Here is a 22205-nt window from a genome sequence, read left to right on the forward strand (position 1 = left end):
AATCCCATTTACTCAGATACAAGTTGCTCTGAATGCAATCAGGTTTGCTCTTTCCTCCAATTAATGATGCACAGGGACACTTCCCCAGGAACAGCAGCCATACATCTTGAGTAAACTTATACAGGACTAATCTGCAACATGTTTTTACTGGGATTGCATGCTGATGGCTCAGCAACTTTGCAAAATTCAGTATTCAACAGTGCTCAACCACAAGAATTATTAGGGTTCCCTAATAGGTATCTTATTACTTTTTTCTGGTTTGGATCTGGAATTCTATTATGTATAAATAGTATTCCTAAATTTTGCTATATTCAATGAGCTACTTTCTTCTATGTGCTGCTCTATTGGCAGTATAAGAAGAAAAGCTGATAAAGTAGCTGAATTTACCAAAATGGTCCCAATAGTGTAAGTTAGCCTTGCCCAACTGGCCTCTCTTGAATTCCCAGCAACAATAATGGTGCTAACTGGAAATTCTAGTCAAATTGTCCCACACATCTGGAAAGCACCTAGTAAAAGAGGGCTGCTTTAAGACATGCAAGCACAATTTTCTCTCTCGCTGAGGATCTGTATCCGTACTACATAGGTACCAATTTATATTGTATTGGTAATGGGGTCAAACCGAATTGCATTATTTCTAAAATGTATAAATCAATTTGAGACAATTCTTTTTAATTAAAAACAAATCATTCTTGAGCAGATCAACATGATCTAAACTGGTTTACAAAAATCCAGGAAAGTCATCCAGCTAGCTTATAAAATGTTTTTCACAGTGCTCTAAATCCTGTCATGCATATGTCTTTCCCCCATCTTGAAAATTAAAATTGCTTCTTAATTGTCTAGAGCTGGTGGCCAGTCAACATCCACAGACTGCAGGGGAAAAAGAAAGAAAAATAATTAAATCAGAGCTAACTCGTTTGCAGAATATCTAACCTCAGATATTGGATTCACTACAAATGATGAAACTTGGTTTTCCAAGTATGGGACAATGGGATGACCACAAAAATGCAGGCCAAGAACCACGGCAAGTGTAGTTAATACATCTGTATGTTCCCAAACTGGGGAAAGCTGAAGTGACAATATACTTGAAGTTAACATCCAATTAGCCTTTAAAAACCTGGATGAAAAGCCATTTAAAAACCAACTTGGGGGTGATATCTGATTGTTATGCTCTAGTGTGGCGTTTAAACTAAAAATGTATGCCCAATGAGCCTCTGTGATTCTCCACACATAAACCTAAGTCTGCATTCTCTCAGTCTAACAGGAAAAGTTTTGAAGAGGGATGAGATGCTGTAGATCGGAAATGACACAGATTTCAGAAATTAAACTCAGGTTGCTAGGTCTAAAACAAACCCTCTATGATTTGTCCCTTAATTTCCTACTGGAAAGAGCAATGGTGGCAATTCTACCCTTCTGTCTAACAGAGACATACAAAGGGAGTACTTACCTCTACATCCAGCTCCAAGATGTCTGCAGTTGTTTCCAACAGGAAACCAATATTGGGCTTGGTTCTACCAAAATCTCCATGTACAAATTCTTTAACATAACTAACAGTCTGCCGTTAAGGAAATGAGAAAGATGTGCTTGTTAAAATAGATTTTAAAGTAATACTTTAGAATATGCACATCTCTCTTTCTCATTCTTTCTCAAACACACAGCCAGGGCTAAATGACAGGATCTAGCAAATTCGAGGGGAGGGGGTGTGTGTTAGAAGAGAGCATGCCACCTTCTGGGGGAAGGGAAGGGGATAGAGAAAAAAGATAGAAAGGAACAAGAGTCATGTGTATTTCACACAATTTTCTAACCCAAGGAAAACTATACTTGAAGATTTATGTTCATTCTCCAATATTTAATACTATTCTTTCACTGAAGAGCTCGGTACAGAATTCCTGCCCAATGAGGCACTTCAGTTCAGAAAGGATACGTCCCCGCTTGTGTCTTCAAGTGAAGGCGGAAATGGTGCTCATCTATGTACTCAGACTGCATGCTGTGGATGACACGAACTCTGACAGCTAGTGGCCGCCGATGAAGTACACGTAATGGCGTTTTTTGATCAAGCTTTAATTCCTGCTCAAGAATTTCAGATTAAAAAAAATAACATTACATACATCACAAACCCATGAGACAGAAAATTCAAATGTCAATTCAGACATCTTCCCCAGTGGAGACCAGCTCCAGGTTGCCACACACAGTAATAACAAAGTAACCTTGACAAACCAATAATGAGGATGAGAACATGGCAAACCCTTTGCAGGATAGTATAAGGATTCAAGAAAATGTTGATAAGCTGTAAAATGGGCAGTATATTTTTCAGTAGGGAGAAATGCAAAATTCTACATTAGGTTGACATGAATGGGTACATTCCTATACTAGGAAACAGTGGAAAATGCGCATGAGAAAACATTCTGGGTATCTTGGTGAATCAGAAGGTGAACACAAGCCAACAGTGTGATTTAGCTGCAAAAAAGCAAATAAATCTCTAGATATCAGAAATATAGTAATATTCTGTACTGAGACCATATCTGGATTACATCTGGGCATCACATTTTAATAAATACTAGAATATGTCCAGAGGAGCACATGGGAGGAAAAACTTGCAAAAAATGATTGGAGGCATTGAGTATGTGAACTGGAGAAGAGAGGACTGTGGGAAAATATATTAATTGTCCTTGGTAATCAGAAGGGTTATATACCATAGATGAGGTAGAATTGTTTATAGACATTTCAGAACATAGCACAGAAAGAATGGATATAAATTACAAATCAGATTTCAGTTGGGCATCAGGGGGAAAAAATCGAGCAATAATTACTGTTCAACAATGAACAGATTGCCACAAGAGGTGATGGACTCTTTGCTGGACGTTTTTGAATAGAAGCCTCTTGGTCATCTTTTGGAGATGTTGTAATACAGTAATACAGTGTATTTCAACCTTACAACCTTAAGATGTATGGATTTCAATTCCCAGAACTCCCCAGCCAGCAAGATGGCTAAGGAATTCTGGGAGTTGAAGTCTATACAACTTAAAGTTGCCAAGGTTTAGAAATACTGCTATGGTAGATTCATATACTAGGCAAAAAGTTTGATTAGATGTTCCCCAATATCCCTTCCAATCCTTACTTTTTAAGAACTATTTATTGTGCATTAATGCTCACTGCCAATACTAATGCCATGAAGGTTGAGGGAAAATAATATGGCATATGAACATTTTTAAGAGATACATAGTAGGTGAAATACCAAATCACTAAAAGCAAATAAATACATTTTCAAACATTGTTCCACTGATCTTTTCTTCCTGTTGACAAGAATGAATAAGCCTTCCTGTATTACAGAATAGAACAGGGCTGGAAGGGACCTTGGAGGTCTTCTAGTCCAGCCACTTGCTCGAGCAGGAAAACCTATACCATTTCAGACAGGTAGCTGTCCAGTCTTTTCTTAAAAACCTCGATGAAGCACCTACAACTTCTGAAGGCAAGCTGTTCCACTGGTTAATTGTCCTCACTGTTACTGATAGGAAGTTTCTCCTTAATTCCAGGTTGTTTTTGTCTTCAGTCAGTTTTCAACCATGGTTTCTTGTCTTGCCCTTTGGTGCTTTGGAGAATATTTTGACGCCCTCTTCTTTGTGGCAGCCCCTCAAATACTGAAATACTATCATGTCGCCACTGATTCTTTTTTTCTTTAGACTAGCCAAGCCTGCAGCTGTTCCTTATATGTTTTAGTCTCCAGGCCTTTGATCATTTTAGTTACTCTTCTCTGAACTTTTTCCAAGGTCTCAACATCTTTTTTTGTAGTATGGTGACCAAAATTGGTTGCAGTATTCCAGATGTGGTCTCAATAGTGTTTTATAAAATGATACTAATATTTTGCATGATCTTGATTCTCTGCCTCTGTTTATACAACCCAGGATTGTATTAGCTTTTTTGGCTGCTGCTGCACACTGTTGGCTCAGTCAAGTGATCATCCATTAGGTTGACAAGAATAGACTAGATCATCCATTATGGTTGAAAAGAATAACAAATCTTCCTGTATTATGGTTCTATGTCTGACAGTTACTTATAGAAAGATGGATATATATTATTCTTATTTATTTCAGAAGTATTTCTACAGAAAATGGCTGTTTCAAGGGACAGAACAAGCAAATATATCCATTGCCTTTTACGGCTCAGTGATGGCTTGGACCTTGTTTAATATACACAGAGCAAGACATTTTCTTGTTAATTCTGTTGAACACTTGATTATAACAGCTCTCATCCTAGACTAACTGTTCATTAAATAACCCAACATAATGTATCATTTATACATTATCCATCTGCATAGAAACTTCTTATAGAAAGTAACTTCTATACTGCCAGTGTCACGCTTCTGAAAATATTACACTCAAAGCCACTACATGAATTCTGTGGTCTCCCATTAAAAAAAGGAAGTTATTTTCATCTTGCATTTGATGAAGTTAAACATGGGGCTTGTAAAATCTTGTAAAGGATTTAAAAGCGAGCAAACAAATGATAAATACCACCCCAGACATGCAACCTTCACTGAGTCTAGAAATGTGATGTCTTCCTTTTGGATCACTTTCTCTGTCCATATTAAGGCACTGTACGACTTGGTCTTCTCTTCTTCCCCTTCTTTCATATGTACAATGGCCTCTCTGAAATAAAAAGAAACAACAAATTAGAACAGCCACAAACTTCTGATGGGCAGAAGATGTCTCATCAGATATTAGACGGGAAAAATATCTCCTCCTCCATCCTGCCGCATATCCCTGATGTCAAAAGTAGAAAATCTGTAGTTGCAGAGGATTCCCAAAAATTTGCAATCTGTAATACAAGGACCTTTAAGTTACTTGATCAATAAATCAATAAAATATGCTGATCAACTGAAAAAGAGAAGCAAATCTCCCAACTCATGCTTGTGATCAAATACATTTTAGACCTTTTAATGATCTTGTGTTGTAGGTTTGTTATTCCTTTCTTCTTATTATTAAATTTATAATCATTATTCATATATAAGCATGGAAGGCAGTTAATAAGAACAAAACAAAACTCAATCAAAATAGCAGAATCAATACTAAAATCAATACTATGTTTTAATTTTTAACTGTGTAGTCAATTTATTTTGGGGCTGTTATTTAATTCTTTTTTAATTTTTGTATTGTTTTTTATTGTTGTTAGCCGCCCTGAGTCCTTCGGGAGATAGGGCGGCATATAAGTCCCATAAATAAATAAATAAATAGATAGATAGATAGATAGATAGATAGATAGATAGATAGATAGATAGATAGATAGATAAATAAAATCAGGGGAACTGAAATCAGTTTAGCCATTAAGTTTGGAAAAAGATGTATGTCTACAATTTTCCTACTCCCCACTGAGGAGTGTGTATCCAATGTTCTACCTCAGAGAACACATTCCACTGCCTGGAAACCTCAGGACAGGGGGGCCCTCCCATTTCACAAATCAGTCGACTCCTTTAAAGGAGCCTCTTCTGCTGTTTCAGTAAATATTCCAGATTATGTCAGTGTCAGGAAAAATGAGGTGATTCCATTTTCCATGGAAATATGCTAAAAAAAAGAGACTCAGGTTGAGATTTTTTTTAAAAAAAAATCCTGTTTTGAAAAGTTTTATCTAACAAGGTCAACTAACCTGTTTACAAGCTGTAAATCACGAACTTGGACTTTGTCTGAAGAACTGTTGATCCTCTAAAAGTGTTTTTCAAAAATAAAAAATATGTGATTATTTTGCAATCGAAATCTGATAGTAAAAACAATTTCTTTTTAAAAATGGGTAGTTAAAGCACTATACCCTTACAGCTAAACAAGGAGTACCATGTATGTCCCTGAATTTCATCAAATAATTCTTGCCATATGAATTATGAAATCAGCAGTGTGTATATACGGCTTAAATGTTAGGGCAGGATCAACATTAAGCTGATGATGTGTAAAATTGCTATGATAGCTTTCCCTTCTCCATGGATCTTAGGGCCGATTTTTCATCTACCCACTGTTTAATACCCTCCGAATAGAGAAGATCATATTAGTCCCCAAGCACTTTAGCTTTATAGGTAAATTCAACCTTTTGCAAGGAAATCTCTGGTTGCCTCCCTTCATGCCAATCTACATGACAATGGTTACAGGTCAACCTTCAAATATTATACCTGTTGAAGTGCCTTCATTTCTATTGCAGCCAACTGGACTTTTCGAGGATTAACCAGCTCTACTGCAAAGGGCCTTCCTATGAACAATAGTGTAATCACGATGGTGGCAATCAAGAAAGGAGGGTGGGAAGAAAACAAATATAAGATTATAAACTAGTTTTCAGATTTAGACATGGGAAAAAAAGAAAATTGACTATTGAAAAAAGTCCCATTTTCAACAAAATATATAAAATAACATCAAGACGTAAGTTCATAAAGGGAAAAACTTAGTACATACTTACCTCAAATACCGAAAATTAAAATCAGTTGCACCAGATCAGGTGCAAATGATTAAAACATAATTATAGAGAACCTGGAAGGAACTAGTTTTACTTAAACCTCAGACATTAGTTTAATTTACTCTTTACTTAATTATAGATGCCTAGAGCCTGAGAAGGGATTTCAAAGGAACACTAACCAAATGGACATCAATAATTCCACTGTCCAGAAGATCATCTACAAGTGTAAAATATTTCAAAAGCTGCCTACTTGCCCAGGTCAGGCTGTCACAGTAAGTTCAACCCTACAGCAGGACACAAAATGTTTTTAAGAATCCTAGGATTTCATCACAGGAGCTTCAGGTACCTCTTGCTACAATCAACGTCAAAGTGCATGAGATTTCCATTAGAAAGAAATTGCACAAATTAAAACTACATGGGAGGCGTGCCAAGATAAAGTTTTTGCTGTCCAGAAAAAAAAACATACCAAGACAAGACGAAAGTTTGCTTATAAACACCTAGGCAAAGACCAAGACTTCTGGAACAATGTGCTCTAGACAAACAAGTAAGTTATTTCACAGTAAAATTTTCATAGTTTTTGTTGTTGTTCAATTACAACACCTTTATCTTTAAAAAATGTTTAAATGAAGATCTTTTATACACAAATGTTCTTAAGTTGTAAGTTTTCTCATAATGAAATTTCTTTAGAAATGTTATCCACATGTTTGCAGCCAATTCCATTTTTCAACAGGAATAGAACAAGAAATGGCAAGAAAATATAGCAGATTCCTTGTATTCAGAAATGTAAATATTAACAAAACCCTTCAAAACGTTAACTTCTAATTGCTGGACAAAACTTCCAAGCTGCAGTTTCAATGAAAAATATTGATTTTCTTAATCACTTAGCAGACTTCTACACTGAACAGTGGGGTGGGCTCCATGGCCTAAGTGGCTCCTTCCAACTCCCATGATCTCAGAAATGGCTTTTTTTTGTCAAGGGATCATCAATTGATATCTCCCATTTAGGGAGATATTTTCAAGTGTTGAACTTACCACTGCCTAATGTTCTCACATCCACATCTTCCCTTCCAGAGGATGAAAAATTAAAACCTTAAAAACAGGAGAAAGAAACATTGACCGAATTTGCTGAGGCACTAATACTGTATGAGAGAGATGCAGTTGTCATAATCAGAGCATGAGCTAAAAGTCCATATGCAAACCAAGCAATTCAACATGACCAAGGCAAATCAGAGTTTAGCTCTACATTAAGCAGGTGCTGGGTTACTTGCTTGCACGATTTTTCTGCATTTTTTTCATCAGTGTGTACATAGCTTATTTTCAGTAACGTAGAGAAACGTATGCATGCAAACACTCACTATCTGCTTTGAAGGCAGCCATGAGATGCTCCAAGATCAATTCTTCTACAGATGATTCCATCTTCCTCTCTCCATCTATAATCCAGGGAGTCTGAGGTAGAGTTCTTGAATATTTATTGTATCTTCCTGTTTCAAAAAGAAACAGAGAACAGAAAAAACGTGTTACGATATTTATTAACTCTTAGTTCAGCAAAAGTATTACGAATAAAAGCATTTTACTAGAAGCCAAGTGCAGAGAAAGGAAATCACTATCATAAAGCATGTATTAGAAGATCCTTCAAGAATTGCTCTTTAAGCTGCTTTTTCCTCGTGCCTTAAGCAGCGAAGGCCCTAGCATAAGTTTGCTTCAAAAACAGATCTTTCAGCTGGTTGATCTAGTGTGATATACAGCACATCATATGTTAAGGTTTTTTTCTGCTTGATGAAAGTATCAATACTTTGATGAAAAACAACTTTGATGAAAAACAATATTGGTATTTCATCTAATCATTCTGAACTCAGATTGTTTTCCAAGATGCTTTTCCAGTGACTTCAACAGAACATATTGTCAACTGGGTACAGTCCTTTCCTAAGGAAAACTGCCAAATATATATACCACTTCGTAATAACTCATTTTAATCAAAAATAGGCTGTAATTTTAAAACCAAATACTCATTTGAAGTCAATTTTATATATTCTAATATCAATTTCCTTCAATGCAGATGAATGTCACTGAAAAAACCCCCATCATTTTTAACACTTTCTCAATGTCTGACTTGTGCTGTACCATCATACTTCCCCATAGAACAAAACTGTTTATATAATCATATGAGTAACCTTTTCTTATTAAGCAGAGGGCACAATTGCTCAGTAATCTTTTAACAAAGGAGTAATCCTTATCAATCTCTACTAAATTTGTTCTCACCAGCCACAAAAATGGCACCATTGTTGCACTGAATGTCTATAGCTGTGCAAGGAGTTTTAGGTGAACGTGGAGGAGATGGATAGTTCCTGTATTAGAGGAGATACAAAGAGCAATTCACTAAATAAAAATAGAAGGAAAAGTTAAAACATTGTGCAAAATAAATAGATTGTGCAAAACTTTCTTTAAAATGTTTCAAAAACATTTCTACAATGTGAATAATTTTAAATAGTGCAGTATTATATCTAAGAAACAGAAGCAGGCAAAAAATTAATTGATAACTTTGGTAATACAGTAAGAGAAAATCTGAGCTCATCTACCATAACCAAAGGAAAACAAGCTGGCCTGTAGGCTTCTTCAGCAGCATATAATGGATGCACATCACCAAAGCACACTACGCGTGCCTTCCCAGCATTTCTGTAGCCTTTCAGTGATGAGAAAATCAACACCACCGAGTACATCCTTCTCTCGTAAATCATTTTTACAAAGATATCTGCAATACCTTTACTCTCCCATTGCTAAACGGTCTACCCAAGACCAATTTTACATTGCCCTACTGATTCAACCCCCTCAAATGAATAAGATTGCCAAGCTCTACATAGAGCATGCAAAATCCACTGGATATTTACATGTCAGCTTGAGCAATCCGTGCTTGACACATGCCTAAATTGCTTTCATGATTCCTGTTGCCCAATTTCAGTTTTTGTGGCCATAATTTCTCTTTTTTTAAAATAACACAGCACAGGTTTGGGTTTATTTATCATTTTTTATCCTCATGCCTAACCCATATCATCACTGTCTTGACTATTTTTAGGCCTACTTTTCTTATGCTAGAATTCTTAATCACATCGTGTGGGGTTGTTGTTTTTTTTACTTTATATTGGCTGAATATTGAAATAAAGATACTATAAAAAATAGTTTGCAACACTGCTGCCCACTCTTTCTAGTTGTTCATGACCCTTTGATAAGTTTCCTATCCACAATTTTACAACTTGGGATCATCTAAAAATCTATTAATAATTCCTTCCACTTCATCTTTTCGGTTTTTCATAAAGATATTGAATATTGCTGACTCAAAGAAAGAGCTCGGGGAAGCCTACCTGATTGTTTCTTTTTAGGATGAAGAACCACATATGAATACCCTTTGGATGCAGCTATCCAACTGGTTGCTAATCTACCAATCCGCAATACTAATTAGCACATATATGTTTATTCTGTTTGCAAAGCAAATATGAGAAACCTTTCGAAACACTTCACTGACTTCAGGGCACACTGCATTAATAGTTTTCCTCTATCACACAAATCACTGTCATAAAAATTACAGTTGGCCTTATTTCCTGTTCTTAAAAACCTCATATTGGCTGCTGCTAGAAACACTATTTTCTAAGTATCTGCTAACATGCTGCTTGATTATCTTTCTGTTGTGTGTGAATGTGGGGTGACTTACTTGTGAAACTCTTCTTCATCAATCATATCCAAAGCTTTTACCACAGCCATTCTGGTGAAGACTGACTATAGAGAAAAGTAAAATATTATTCAAGTTATCAGACACTGCAAACCTTATTCTTTCTACCTGATTTATTTTAGCCAAGTAGGAAGCCATTTTTCAATGGCTTATCTGGTAATACTCCTTTTGTTTGATGCTTCCTTATTTTGTTCTAAGCTTGATGTTTTATTATAGAAGAAATGTTTTACATTTTTAATAGAGAATTAGGTTTTACAAAATCTAACTTCAGATTGCTTTGGATGCCAATCTTACCTGGGAAGTATGTGCCTCCCTGTATTTTATTCATTTTTATTTATTTTTTCCTTCTGTTCAATTGTCTCTGATTCTTGGAGACTGCCAAAATAAGTCCCTTTTTGGCAAGATTTTTCAGAAATGATTTGTCATTACCTCTTTCTTAGGACTAAGAGAAAGTGACTGGCCCAAGATCACCAACTGGCTTCATGCCCAAGGTGGGACTAGAACTCACGATCTCCCAGTGTCTAGCCTGATGTCTTAACCACTACACCAAACTGCCTTTCCTATCTTATATTAGAGTTAACATGATTCATACATAAAATATTCTTATTTATTTATGTTATATGACTGCCCATTTTGCAAATTCTGGGCAGTTAAAAAATTAAAAACTATATTTTATTTATTTATTTTAATTCCATTTATATCCCGCCCTTCTCCAAAGACTCAGGGCGGCTTACAAGCTTAGCAGTAGCCTTCATTCTATGTATATGCCTGCTTATTATAATAATAAAAGACAAGAATAAGTATACTATGGAAACTAAGGAACCTGCAACTAGCAATTGCCTGTTTTTAAAGATACATATATTAAAAAGTCTAAGCCAGTACTCTGCTATTCTCCAGATGTTTTGAATGGGATCTCATGAAACTTCAGCCAGCAAGGTCAAAATATTTAGAAAGCACCAGAGTGCCTATTATGAGATACAGATATTTGAAGCACACGTATCGGTAACTGTATAAAATTAAAGTCAATTACCTGTTTATTTTTGGCTGGTTTGAAGCAGCTTGGACACACTGAAGCTCTGGGTGAAAACAACAAAAATCAGTCAAATATCTTTGAAAAGGTGATTATATTTTCTACCAAATAAATAATGAGTAAAGGTAAAGGTTCCCCCGCACATGTGTGCTAGTCGTTTCTGACTCTAGGGGCTGGTGCTCATCTCCATTTCAAAGCCGAAGAGCCAGCGCTTGTCCGAGGACGTCTCCGTGGTCATGTGGCCAGCATGAATAGACACCAAAGGCACACAGAACGCTGTTACCTTCCCACCATAGTGGTCCCTATTTTTCTACTTGCATTTTTATGTGCTTTCAAACTGCTAGGTTGGCAGAAGCTGGGACGAGTAACAGGCGCTCACTCTGTTACACGGCACTTGGGATTCGACCCGCCAAACTGCCGACCTTCTGATCGACAAGCTCAGCCTCCTAACCCACTGAGCCACCGCATCCCATTAAATAATGAATACAATTATATAATGTTTTATACTTGCCTGTGTCAAACCATTTTATTAAGAACAATCACCAAGAAGATAGATACTTTTTAAAACACCTTTTCTCTATCTAGTCAGGCAACTCTTGCTCCTTAGGGCTCCTAAGGCTCCAAGGCTCCTTTCTTTGGCCATGGAACAAAGGACCACTGGAAAGCTCTGCTTCTCTGGCAGAATATCACAGCAAGTTAAGGCCAATCTGAGGAGTTTTGTGTTGTTGAGCTCCTGCTGACATTTGCCCAGGGATTAAAAAGCTGAAGGGCAGAAGATTCTGATCTCTTCTATTGACTGGGAGATCAAAGGGCTATATTCAAACAAAATACAAGCTTGAGACAATCAACTCAATTGGAACTGCTTAAATCGCTTGCATTTCATTCATGACAAGAAAAAACTGATCTTCCCACTTCACTCCCCAGATCTTTTTTAAATGGAAGACATTTAGCAGGTGAAGGCTAGAATGGCTCCAATAGCATGAGTAGAGTTATATTCTTACTCTGTCCACTCCACTTTAACGGTCCTCCTGGTACCAGAATCATGGGCAAGAAGAAGCATGTTATTGGAAACAGAGTGAGTGATATCTGAGTGCCAATTACTCTGTTTTTATTTTATTTATTTTTTATTTTATTAAACTTATATACCGCCCTTCTCTATCCTAAGGAATGCAACACAAGCATGGTGACATTAGGCAGGGCACCTAGCCCTCAGCAGCAGCCCTAATCAGGGAAAACAGCTTGTCTATTAGCTATTTCAAAGAGTAGCTTGCTCGAGGTATCTCAGATATTGGAGGGAGACCTAGAACGTTCAGCCAATACCATTTGTTTCTGCTCTCATAAAACATTGTTTCTTATGTTATTACTTACAGAAAACAGCAATCTTCATCTGTCTCTGGATGAGCAAATACAACACTCACTTCAAACAGGCTCTGAATAAAGATAGAAGTTAGTTTTTAATTGCTATTGGCAATTTGATTTCCTCCATGTCACTTTTTTTCCCAATAGCTTGCATTCATTCTGTCCAATCATCTGAAGCCTATCATCAGGAAGAGAATTGATGTGACTAATACAAAATGTGAGTAACAGATTCAAGTCCTTAAAGCATATGTGGCAGACAGTGATCCACACAAGGCCCTAAGACGTACAACTGCAGATGTCAAAGAACAGATCAGTTGTATTATTCATATTGGCATTAAGAGACAGACATCTTTCTCGGATGCATCAGAGTTTCCTGCAATAAGCACTGGATATCTTCAGTGCTTATGGATGCTTCTACTTCATCCCTTTTACAAAAGAAAATCAGAATGATTTTACATATACCAATAAACCATGAAATACCAGAGTATAAAGCCATGGTCTACAGTTGGCTTAATAATTTGAATTGGTTCAAAGTTTTAATCATAGTTCCTGATTCTGACAAACCCAAATTATCTTACTCTCTATGAAAAAAGTCATGTTTGGGTTTAACTGCCCACTAAAGTCTTTCAGTTCTTTAATTTTCATCTCCACTGCTCCCTCCTACCATTATAAAAAGAGAAGTTTAATACTAAATTTATTCTTTATTTGGGTTATTTATCAACTCTTCTTTATTAAAAAAATAGTTTTACAACCAGAAAATGCAACAAAACAATATGAAAAGGCAATACAAGTATGGTAGGCTGAACAATTTAAAATGCAGAGAGAAATGAAATTTTAACTGGTACCAAAATAAATGCAACAATAGGACAAATTTCATGAATGAGTATTCCACAATATAATTTCAAAGATTCTTTTCCTGTTTGTTGCATAATGGAACAAAAGATACATTGAAAAGAGTCATCTCTAATGAGGTCATCTAGTTAAATTGTAACACTTCAAAACAAATTTCTTTTTACAAACACCTAAGTATTGCTGAAGTGAAAATGATTTGCCTGAACTTTGGAACAAAGATGTGAAATATTCTAAACTAACACATCAACAGTTGATATTAAAAATATTCAATATGTTAATGAATAAAATTCCATCAACGCAAAGTGGTGATTTTCAACTTCGTAGTATTAGAAGTGCAAAATTATGGAGGTAATGTATATATAATATGGGCTTGTCCCACTATTGTTCCACTTTGGTTTTATATTTGTACATTTGTTTAGGAAGGGTAGCATTGTTTAAAGATGTGACTGCAGCTTTGAATTATATTCCCAGACTAGAAATTTATCAACATACAAAGACTTATTTAGTGTAGCATACAGCGAAAATGACTTTTTGTAGTAAAAGACAATGCACTTCTGGCTTTAAAGTCTAGAAATGACTGTATGCTTTTGCTTTTTGCTTATAAACTAGATCTATACTGACCAAAATTATTTTCTGTGATGGTGGCTTAATACTGCATTTAAAAACCAAGTTGCGGTTTCTTATATATAAGAAGTTATCTTCATGTTTTCCTTGTGCTTGATTTTTTTTATATTTCTTTTTTTCCCCTTACATCTTTCTTCCGTAAGTTAAACCAAGGGTCCACAACCTGTCGACCATGAGGGATTTACAACTGGGCCAGCAAACACACATGTGCTCATGCGCAGCCTCACTTGCACAAGCAGCGGGAGAGCACATATGCATGTGCTCCATTTGCATGACAGGGAGGCAGATGTTTACACCACTTGTGCAAATGGATCTGTGCCTGCATGCCCTTGCTGGTCGCTTGTGTCCCATCCCCCTCCACCAATCCGCAAAGCCAGAAACCAATGATTTTTTTTTTAAAAAAATTGCAGACGAAGGCTAATACAATTTAAAAATACCAATGAACAAAATTTACTCTGCACCAGGAATATTGTCCCATCAGGAAAAAGGATTCTGTCCTCTTTTTGCCCTTATCAGGCTATTTATATTTGGAGAAGGCATTCAACTACATGAAGGCCCATCTGCAGTCTAAAACTAGCACAGCCAAGATACATGTTGCATCAGCTAATAGTGAGCTAGTGCTGCAAAAGCAAAGTACATGGTTTATATATATATATATATATATATATATATATATATATATATATATATATATATATACATATATACAGTATGCTACCTTTCCATCAGCAGGGACTCCCAACTCCTCCAAGAACAGGGGATGGATAAGCCATTTGTAAGCTTCTTTCAGCTGAACAAAGTCATCTTTTCCAACTGACAGCCCCCGTTTCCTAAATTGTAAAAAAGACTTTTCTGAAGTACTGTATGTGCCATTGGGATAAAAAATAAACTGACCCATATTTTTACCATCTCAACAAGTTCTTCTGTAATTCTGTTTTTGTTTATATCCCACCTTTCTTGTTTTTACAAATATTGCAAGGTGGTGAATATATTCAACACACCTTCCTCCTATATTCGCCACAACAATCCTGGAAGATGAGTTGGGCTGAGAGTTAATGATTGGCCCACTCAACTGGCTTTCATGACTAAGGTGGGACTAGAACTCACAGTATCCTGCTACATAGCCTGGTGCCTTATCCACTAAAGCGACTATTAACAATCTATTACAGGGGTGTCAAACTGATGGCCTGCAGACCGGATGCGTCACACACAGGCTACGCCCACCCCAGCTCTGCAAAAGCAAAATGTGATGCAATCGAGTTTGACGCCCGTGATCTAAAGGACTGGCAACATTTGTCACACCTGTCACAGTGATAGTAAAAACACACTGACCCATGATGGAATATCCAGAACCGGTCATAGTTTTGACCACTTAAGTATACTACTATTTAAAATCATGTGCCCAGAAATCACCTGATACATGACTTAATCAAGGTCACTGCTGCTTCAATCATAATTAAATCATATCTTGGTCCTTAGATTGTCTGGAGAATTTACTCACCCCATTTCTTCTTTCACCAGCAGCCATGCTGCATGCTTTAGACATGCACATAAGAAAAAGTAGGGAAACAAAAGAGGTGGAAAATGAGAAAGAAAGAGCATTGATAAAAAAAAATTCTCAGTATCTGGCTGAAAATATTCTGACCACATTTTCTCTACTTTTCATAAAAATTAAGGTCTGTCTGATACATAGGGTGACCTTTAGCCAAAGTACTTCTACAATCTCCAAGTGAAATGCTAAACTTCAAATCAACCTAACCAAAACAGCCAGCAATGATTTTCCACTTTGCTCCACCATCAATCCACCATCTTGGCTAACTACTGCCAATCCCATGTTGTTCAATATCTACCCTAACAAAGTAAATTTCCCAGCATACAAAGCAAGGCAATGTATAAGAATATCCTTTCTTTCTCATTGAAGGCCAATTTGAAGCATAAATAAAAATATCTGCAAAATACCCACCTCTCTGACTGAAAGTTGTGGTGGGAACGACACTGAAAACACAAAACTGGAAAACTGATATTCAGAAGAATTGATCTTGTGGCATACCTGAAAAACATAAGAGTTATTTAAAATATTTACCTACCATATTTCAATCTATATCCCTCCAGAACAAATTACTTCATACAGTGCAATCTAGAAAACTGTTTGAGTAATATTTACAAAATAATTTTGTTTGCAAAGACAGTATTTTTAACTTAGAATAAATATGTTGAGTCTTTCAGTAGATTCTTTCAGTACCTAATGTCTAACTGCTTCTCACCAGTTTGGCTTTAGCACTGGGACAAAAACATCGCTCTAGAAATGTCTCACCATAACCAATTCAGAGGTTGAAGAGATTAACTAAACCTGGCAGGAGAACTAAAAATATTGTGCTCACAAAATATTGTTTAGTGCAAGACAAAAAAACAATGGGGGAAAAACCATCAGCTTAGATGCATGGTTGCCTTAGAGAATGCACGTTTGTTTAGCAGTCCTAAAGTTTGCACCTTCAGCTGGAGGTGCAGCAGAAAGCATTGCTCTGTTTACAAAGAAAAGGCAAAAAGTCATATTTACATATGCTAATATTTGCCAACTCAAGAAGTTTCATCTCCACAGCAGTTGATGTTGTATTCTTTTGGTATTCCTCTCTATCCCAAAAGATTCTTGAGCAGCCAAAAGAGTGTGAAAAACCAGCTGGTTGAGGAATACTGATCTTCTAGGACAGGGGTGTCAAACTGCCGGCCCATGAGTCAGATGCGTCATGCCAAAACTGCGCCCACCCCAGCTCTGGCAATGGGGAAAAAGTCGCGATACATCGTGACACATTACATGACGTGGTGAGTTTGACACCCCTGTTCTAGGAGATATTAAATGGTGACCCAGACACTGAATCTGAGCCTCTAAGCTAGAAGCCACATAAGTCATAATCTACAAAATTGCCATTCTGGAAGAATACTTTACCCAATGAACCCTGTGCTTCCTGGTGCTTACCAGCTCAGAGAACACAAGATCCTAAGTCAAGAAGGAGGAGTACCTGGAAAAATAACTTAGATCAAGAAAAATCAAAGGCTACAACTGTGTTCTAAATTTTGCTCAATGGGTTTCTTGCGTAGTGTTATCTAAGATACTGTAACTACAGTATAACTAATTCCTGACTCATGTTTTGTGCACTTGTTTGGGAGCAATGAAATTTACTGTCAGATAGTCTGACTAGATTTGCAGCAACAAAATGTTCAGTGAAATCCTCTATGAATACCAGCTATGTTTACAATAATATTGTATGTTACATTTGATTTTAGCCTTTAAAAAGCTGAAAATAAAACTCCACAAGGCTGACACTTACAGCTTTGACAAAGTCTATTTCACAAAGATCCTGTAGAATCCCCAAACATATATTGCACACAACTGGATTTAAATTCTCAGTTGCTGGAGTGTCACTTCCATCATTGTTCATATTGTTTAGCTCTTGGCTTCCATTTGGGTTTTGATCTTTAATTCCATTAGCATTTTCCAGTTTAATCTTTTTACATGGGGGATTAGCCATTTCAGAAGATAATATATTTTCGTCTTCTTTGCTCTCCAGAAACTTGCATAGTTCATGAAATAAATCCTGATTGATAAGAAAAACAAAACAAAACAAAAATAGAACTCTGTCAATATGGTTTTGTTTAGAAGAGTGCCACTTGTGTGTTCAACAAGGGATAACAGCATCAAGTTATAATTAAAGGGAGTCTCAAACTGAAAGCTACAGGTTCTGTTTATCTACACAGGAGTTTTTAATGAACTAATGTCAGGTAGTCAGTGATCTTGTAAAGTAAATTTAAAACCAGTGAGTTTTAGCTTTGAGTAAACATGCATAGGACTAGGCCAGGGGTAGGCAACCTCGGCTCTGTTGTGATTCAGGGTCAGCCTGTGGGTTCGGCAGTTGGGTCGGACAACTCAGAGGAGGAGGGGGGTGTTGAAGAGCTTGCTGATGAGAGCCCTCAGCCAGGCCCCTCCCACCTGGTCACGACGGAGACCCAGCTGTGTGAGCCTGACAGCGTGGATGAAGATGACCCACAGCTGGCCCTGTTCAAGGACGCCCGACCCAGGAGGCAGTCAATCAGGAGTAAACAGAGGAAGGCAATGGGGCACCTCGGAAGGAGGCAGAGAGAAGCCACGCCCTGAACTGTATAAAAGGGGAATGCGTGGGAGGGCTGGTTTGCTGAAGGCAACCGCTTGAATAGTTCCTGTTTCATAGCTCCTGTTTCATGGTTGGTGTCTTGTTTTGCTCTGTTTTATGTTAATAAATTTGGCAGGCTTAATTCCAGCCTCTTGCTGTTTGTAAAGGGGTTGTCCCTGCCTTTTCTGTAGGGCCGGTAGCAGGCTGGTACAGAACAGGCTCTTTTATGACTCATGGACTTCAACTCCCAGAATTCCTGAGCCAGCTATGCTGACTCAGGAATTCTGGGAGTTGAAATTCATGAGTCATAAAAGAGCTGAGGTTGCCTATCCCTGGACTAGGCTGAGGATCATAACACCAACACTGAGAAGGATGAGTTCCCCATTAAAGAATATCACTTGGCTTACACTTTTGGGCAAGTGACATTAAAAGAGAAATGAGGAAAAAAAATAGGCTGGAAGACCTCAAGTAGGCCATAGCTCAGTCAGACAATGCAGATTCTTACAGTATCTCTAGCAAGATTTATCTATTCTTAGGAAATTCTCCAAAAGTATTTTGAGGAAAGAACCAGGTCTTAGATAAAAAAAATCTGACAGTCAAGAAAATGGTATTATGCTTGATAGACCAATGATCTAAATCAGCATAAAGTAGCTATATATTCCAGCTCTCCCTTCACATTTACCGGATTAACAAATGGAACAATCAGAGGAGACTAAATAACTTAATAGTCAAATTCCTCCACACACCTGGATTCTAAGAATCAGTCATAAATGGAACACTACTGACTTTTAATCACTTTCAATTTATAGAATTATTGGCTTCATGATGTTGTGCTTGATCATTTCCTAGAGTTTTTTAGCATTCTCATCTCTTTCCCCCATTCAGGATCCCTAGCACAAAGTAATAAATAGTACTGCTTGCATCTTTTTGGATCCTGTTCATTCCAAATCTCCTTTCAGCCCTCAGGAAAGATACTATGAAAAGAGGTGTAACTAAGAATGAACTCTTCATTAATATAACTCTCATCAGCATTATATATTCTAATTTAATCAAACCTTATGAGGTTCCCTGTAGGAAGTCTGCAATCCTACACCACACAATCTGAAAATACAGCGGGGACATGTTCCAGAATTCAGTAACATCTGAGCAACAGGTCTGTCTTTTTCTGCCAGTACAACCATGTTGACGAAGCCTGCATTCGAGGGAAAAGTTATTTACAAAATCACTACAATAGCCACAATGGAGAGAGGATCAAGGAAGGACCATAGTTCACTAATAGTGTACATGTGCTACATGCAGTTCCTCCTTCCCCCCCATTGTCAGCACAGACAAAATGAAGCTCAATTGATCAAAGGTCTGACAATAAATGGAAGCTTCCTTTGTTCCTAAGAAAAAATTCATGACAACAAACATTTAGAAAGGACAAATTAAGAGAGAAGATACGGAAGTAACAATTATGTTACTTATGCATAACAACCACTAAAAAGACCTTTTCTAGGATGATCTATCCTCAAGATGGCTCTTCAGGTCTTCTAATAATGTGCTCATCAAAACTGTAATCTAATCCAATCGCCCTGCTGCTGATTGTCCTCTTCTATTTCTTTCCATCTTTCTCAATGTTATAGATTTCTATAGAGATACCTTTTGCACAAAGTAACCAAATAATTATATTACTGCTATTATTAATTTTTATCCCACCTTTTTATATATAATTCAAGACAGCTAATTAATATAAATCAAATATTCCTATTTTCTCTGCAACAATCCTATGAAATGAATTGGGTTGAGAGTCACTGGCCAAAGTCACCCAGCAAGTTTTAATGCCTAAGGGAAGCCTACAACTTAATCTCCTTATTTCTGGGCCAGCATCTTAACCACAGGTAATTTGAGCTCAGTCATTCCTGCCTCAAGTGAGAATTTGGATCTTGCTTTTTGTTTCCTTTCTCTCATTTCAATTTGCTGATGTCTAAGATGTCAATGTGTAGTCACTTCATTTCATCTTTCACTTTGTTTAGTTTTCCCATGTTCATGCTTTTTACATTTCATACAGTTTTAGGGGGTGATGCAAGTTATAACTGGAAGATGCACAAGTGCAAAAGTCTGCATTAAAGGTGTATACATGTACAGCTCCAGCTCTTACCCAGTCAACAATGTATTTTTAAGACAGCCATTAATTATGTGCTAGAAGCAAAATTCTGGTTATGGGATATCAGTGCAGTCCTAAACACTTTTTCTTGAGAAAATCTTTATTAAATTAACAAGAGTAATAAGGACTTTAGCTTCAGAATTATGCTATGATTTATCTTAAAGGTTAAAAGACAAATGCATTTATCTCGGTCATGTACAATTATCTTTGGAAATATGTTTTATTCCATGTTTTGACATTTTGAGATTTTTTGAAAAACACGATGTATGCTCCTGCCTTTCCATTTTTGAGACTTTATAGTCTAATCTATTGAATCTCTAGTAGTTTACAATGAAAATGAAAATACTGTAGATGGATTTAGAGTAGTATATACTCACATAGATTCCAAATTTCAGTCTATTTGTCAGATTATAAAATCAGGATTTAAATGAATAGAATATATTCTTCTCTTCCCACTTGAGTGTTGCTCAATGTTTGATTTACAACTGTTTTGCAAGAATGTTTCTTAGTTACTTCCCACCCCAGGTCCTGCTATGCTATCTCATCATGGTGATGGTGTTCCTGAAAAGAATGAGCAAATAATGTTGGGAGTGAATGCCAAAGTATATAATCTTAGCAGGGTCATCTAAGAAAGCAGCTTATTCTAGTCCCTCAGAAAAAACAAGCAGGCACCTATATCAGGCAGTAATAATGTAGGAAAGTGCTGGAAGTGGAAAATCACTGTAATGACAACAGCAGAGGCATCTTTCGTATTGTGTGGAAGATTGCAATGGTAAATTATGTAGACCTAGCACTGGTATTACCTAGGAAGATAATGAAACGTCTGTAAGCAAACAACCAAACACAGGGACCACTAAGGAATCCATATTTTCTTTTATTGGGAATGATAAAACATGCCTCTATTTTTCCAAGAAAACCATACAGATAGACAATATAAAGTAACTGACAATATAGCGCCAGATAATAGGCCCCTCAGGTTGGATGGATTTCAATATGCTATAGAGAAAGATCTGAGAGTCTTTTCAAGCACTCATTATGTTTATAATGTGGCTAGATTAAAGTCTTCAGGATCCCTGATGCTGCCATACAGGAAAGGAAAATCTGTCTAACTCGCATCCTCCCCTGGAACGGTCGGGATAGTGGTCGCATAAACTATATTGGGCGTTGCATATTAATAGAAATTCAACCGGGATACTGGAACGTATACTGTGTGGTCTGCGCTGCTAGCGTATATTAGCTAGCACGCAAATCCCACAGAAACTGTGACTTACCTCCGAATAAGCATTGGCAAAGTATTGTTAACTCTATCCCTTTATGTTGCTACAAGAAATCAAGGAATCAAAGTAGTCTACAAAACCTTTCTACTCTGCTAAAACAAACAAACAAAACCCCGAACGTAACGTCCAACGATCGCCTACCTTTTCGCCTATGTCAATAGGAGGAATAGGGGGAACTATTTACCTGCCACTCCCCACGTCCCTATCAATGCCTGTTCCTCACTTCCGGATGGGAAGGAAACGCTTTCTCGGAAATAATTGTTCCGGAGCGCAACTGTGCAAGGATGCAAGATCTTTACTGTTTCTCTGAATTTTCAACGGTTTGATGAAGGATGGTGATAGCATACCGAGATTAAAGAAAAGGGTGGCTAGAGGAAAGAACAAAGAACGAAAGAAAGAAAGGACATTTCTTGAATTGTTGAAAGAAAATGTTTCCTTGAAATATAACTCTGAATTTATATTGAAGACTTGATCAGAGTAATTATGCACAAAGTAAAAAAACACCTTTTCCAAGTAGAGAAAGATGTGATTGAGTTTTTAAACTCACTTAATAGGAAGAAAATAGTTCAAACGGAGAACAAGTGTTAATGCAAGCCGCTTTATTCGAGTGTTGCACAATATTTTC

General features: G+C 37.0%; 1 protein-coding gene across 1 annotated transcript; it reads right to left on the reverse strand.

Annotated features, from left to right (window-relative positions):
* Nucleotides 1-648: 648 nt before the first annotated feature.
* On the reverse strand, nucleotides 649-21054 carry PUS10 (pseudouridine synthase 10). The gene is made up of 19 exons (XM_083348445.1): nucleotides 20976-21054; nucleotides 20681-20864; nucleotides 19213-19349; nucleotides 17339-17605; nucleotides 15976-16062; nucleotides 15514-15548; nucleotides 14731-14842; nucleotides 12546-12607; nucleotides 11178-11223; nucleotides 10130-10194; nucleotides 8686-8771; nucleotides 7782-7907; nucleotides 7459-7515; nucleotides 6149-6225; nucleotides 5638-5693; nucleotides 4526-4643; nucleotides 1922-2064; nucleotides 1445-1544; nucleotides 649-867 (listed from the first exon to the last, which is right to left on the reverse strand). The coding sequence occupies exons 3-19, from the start codon at nucleotides 19336-19338 to the stop codon at nucleotides 829-831; spliced, it is 1602 nt and encodes a 533-aa protein (XP_083204571.1). The 5' UTR covers nucleotides 19339-19349; nucleotides 20681-20864; nucleotides 20976-21054; the 3' UTR covers nucleotides 649-828.
* Between the last annotated feature and the right edge of the window lie 1151 nt (nucleotides 21055-22205).

This window comes from Vipera ursinii (genome assembly GCF_947247035.1).
Source record: "Vipera ursinii genome assembly, chromosome: 1".
In the NCBI taxonomy this organism is placed as follows: Eukaryota; Metazoa; Chordata; class Lepidosauria; order Squamata; family Viperidae; genus Vipera; species Vipera ursinii.

Excerpts from the sequence above, each read along its gene's own strand:
- PUS10 (XM_083348445.1), bottom strand. The coding sequence starts at position 19,338 with ATGGTTGTACTGGCAGAAAAAGACAGACCTGTTGCTCAGATGTTACTG. Across the intron at positions 11,224-12,545 it reads GATGAAGATTGCTGTTTTCT|AGCTTCAGTGTGTCCAAGCT; the intron begins GTAAGTAATAAC and ends GTTTTCACCCAG. Across the intron at positions 868-1,444 it reads TCTTGGAGCTGGATGTAGAG|TCTGTGGATGTTGACTGGCC; the intron begins GTAAGTACTCCC and ends TTTCCCCTGCAG.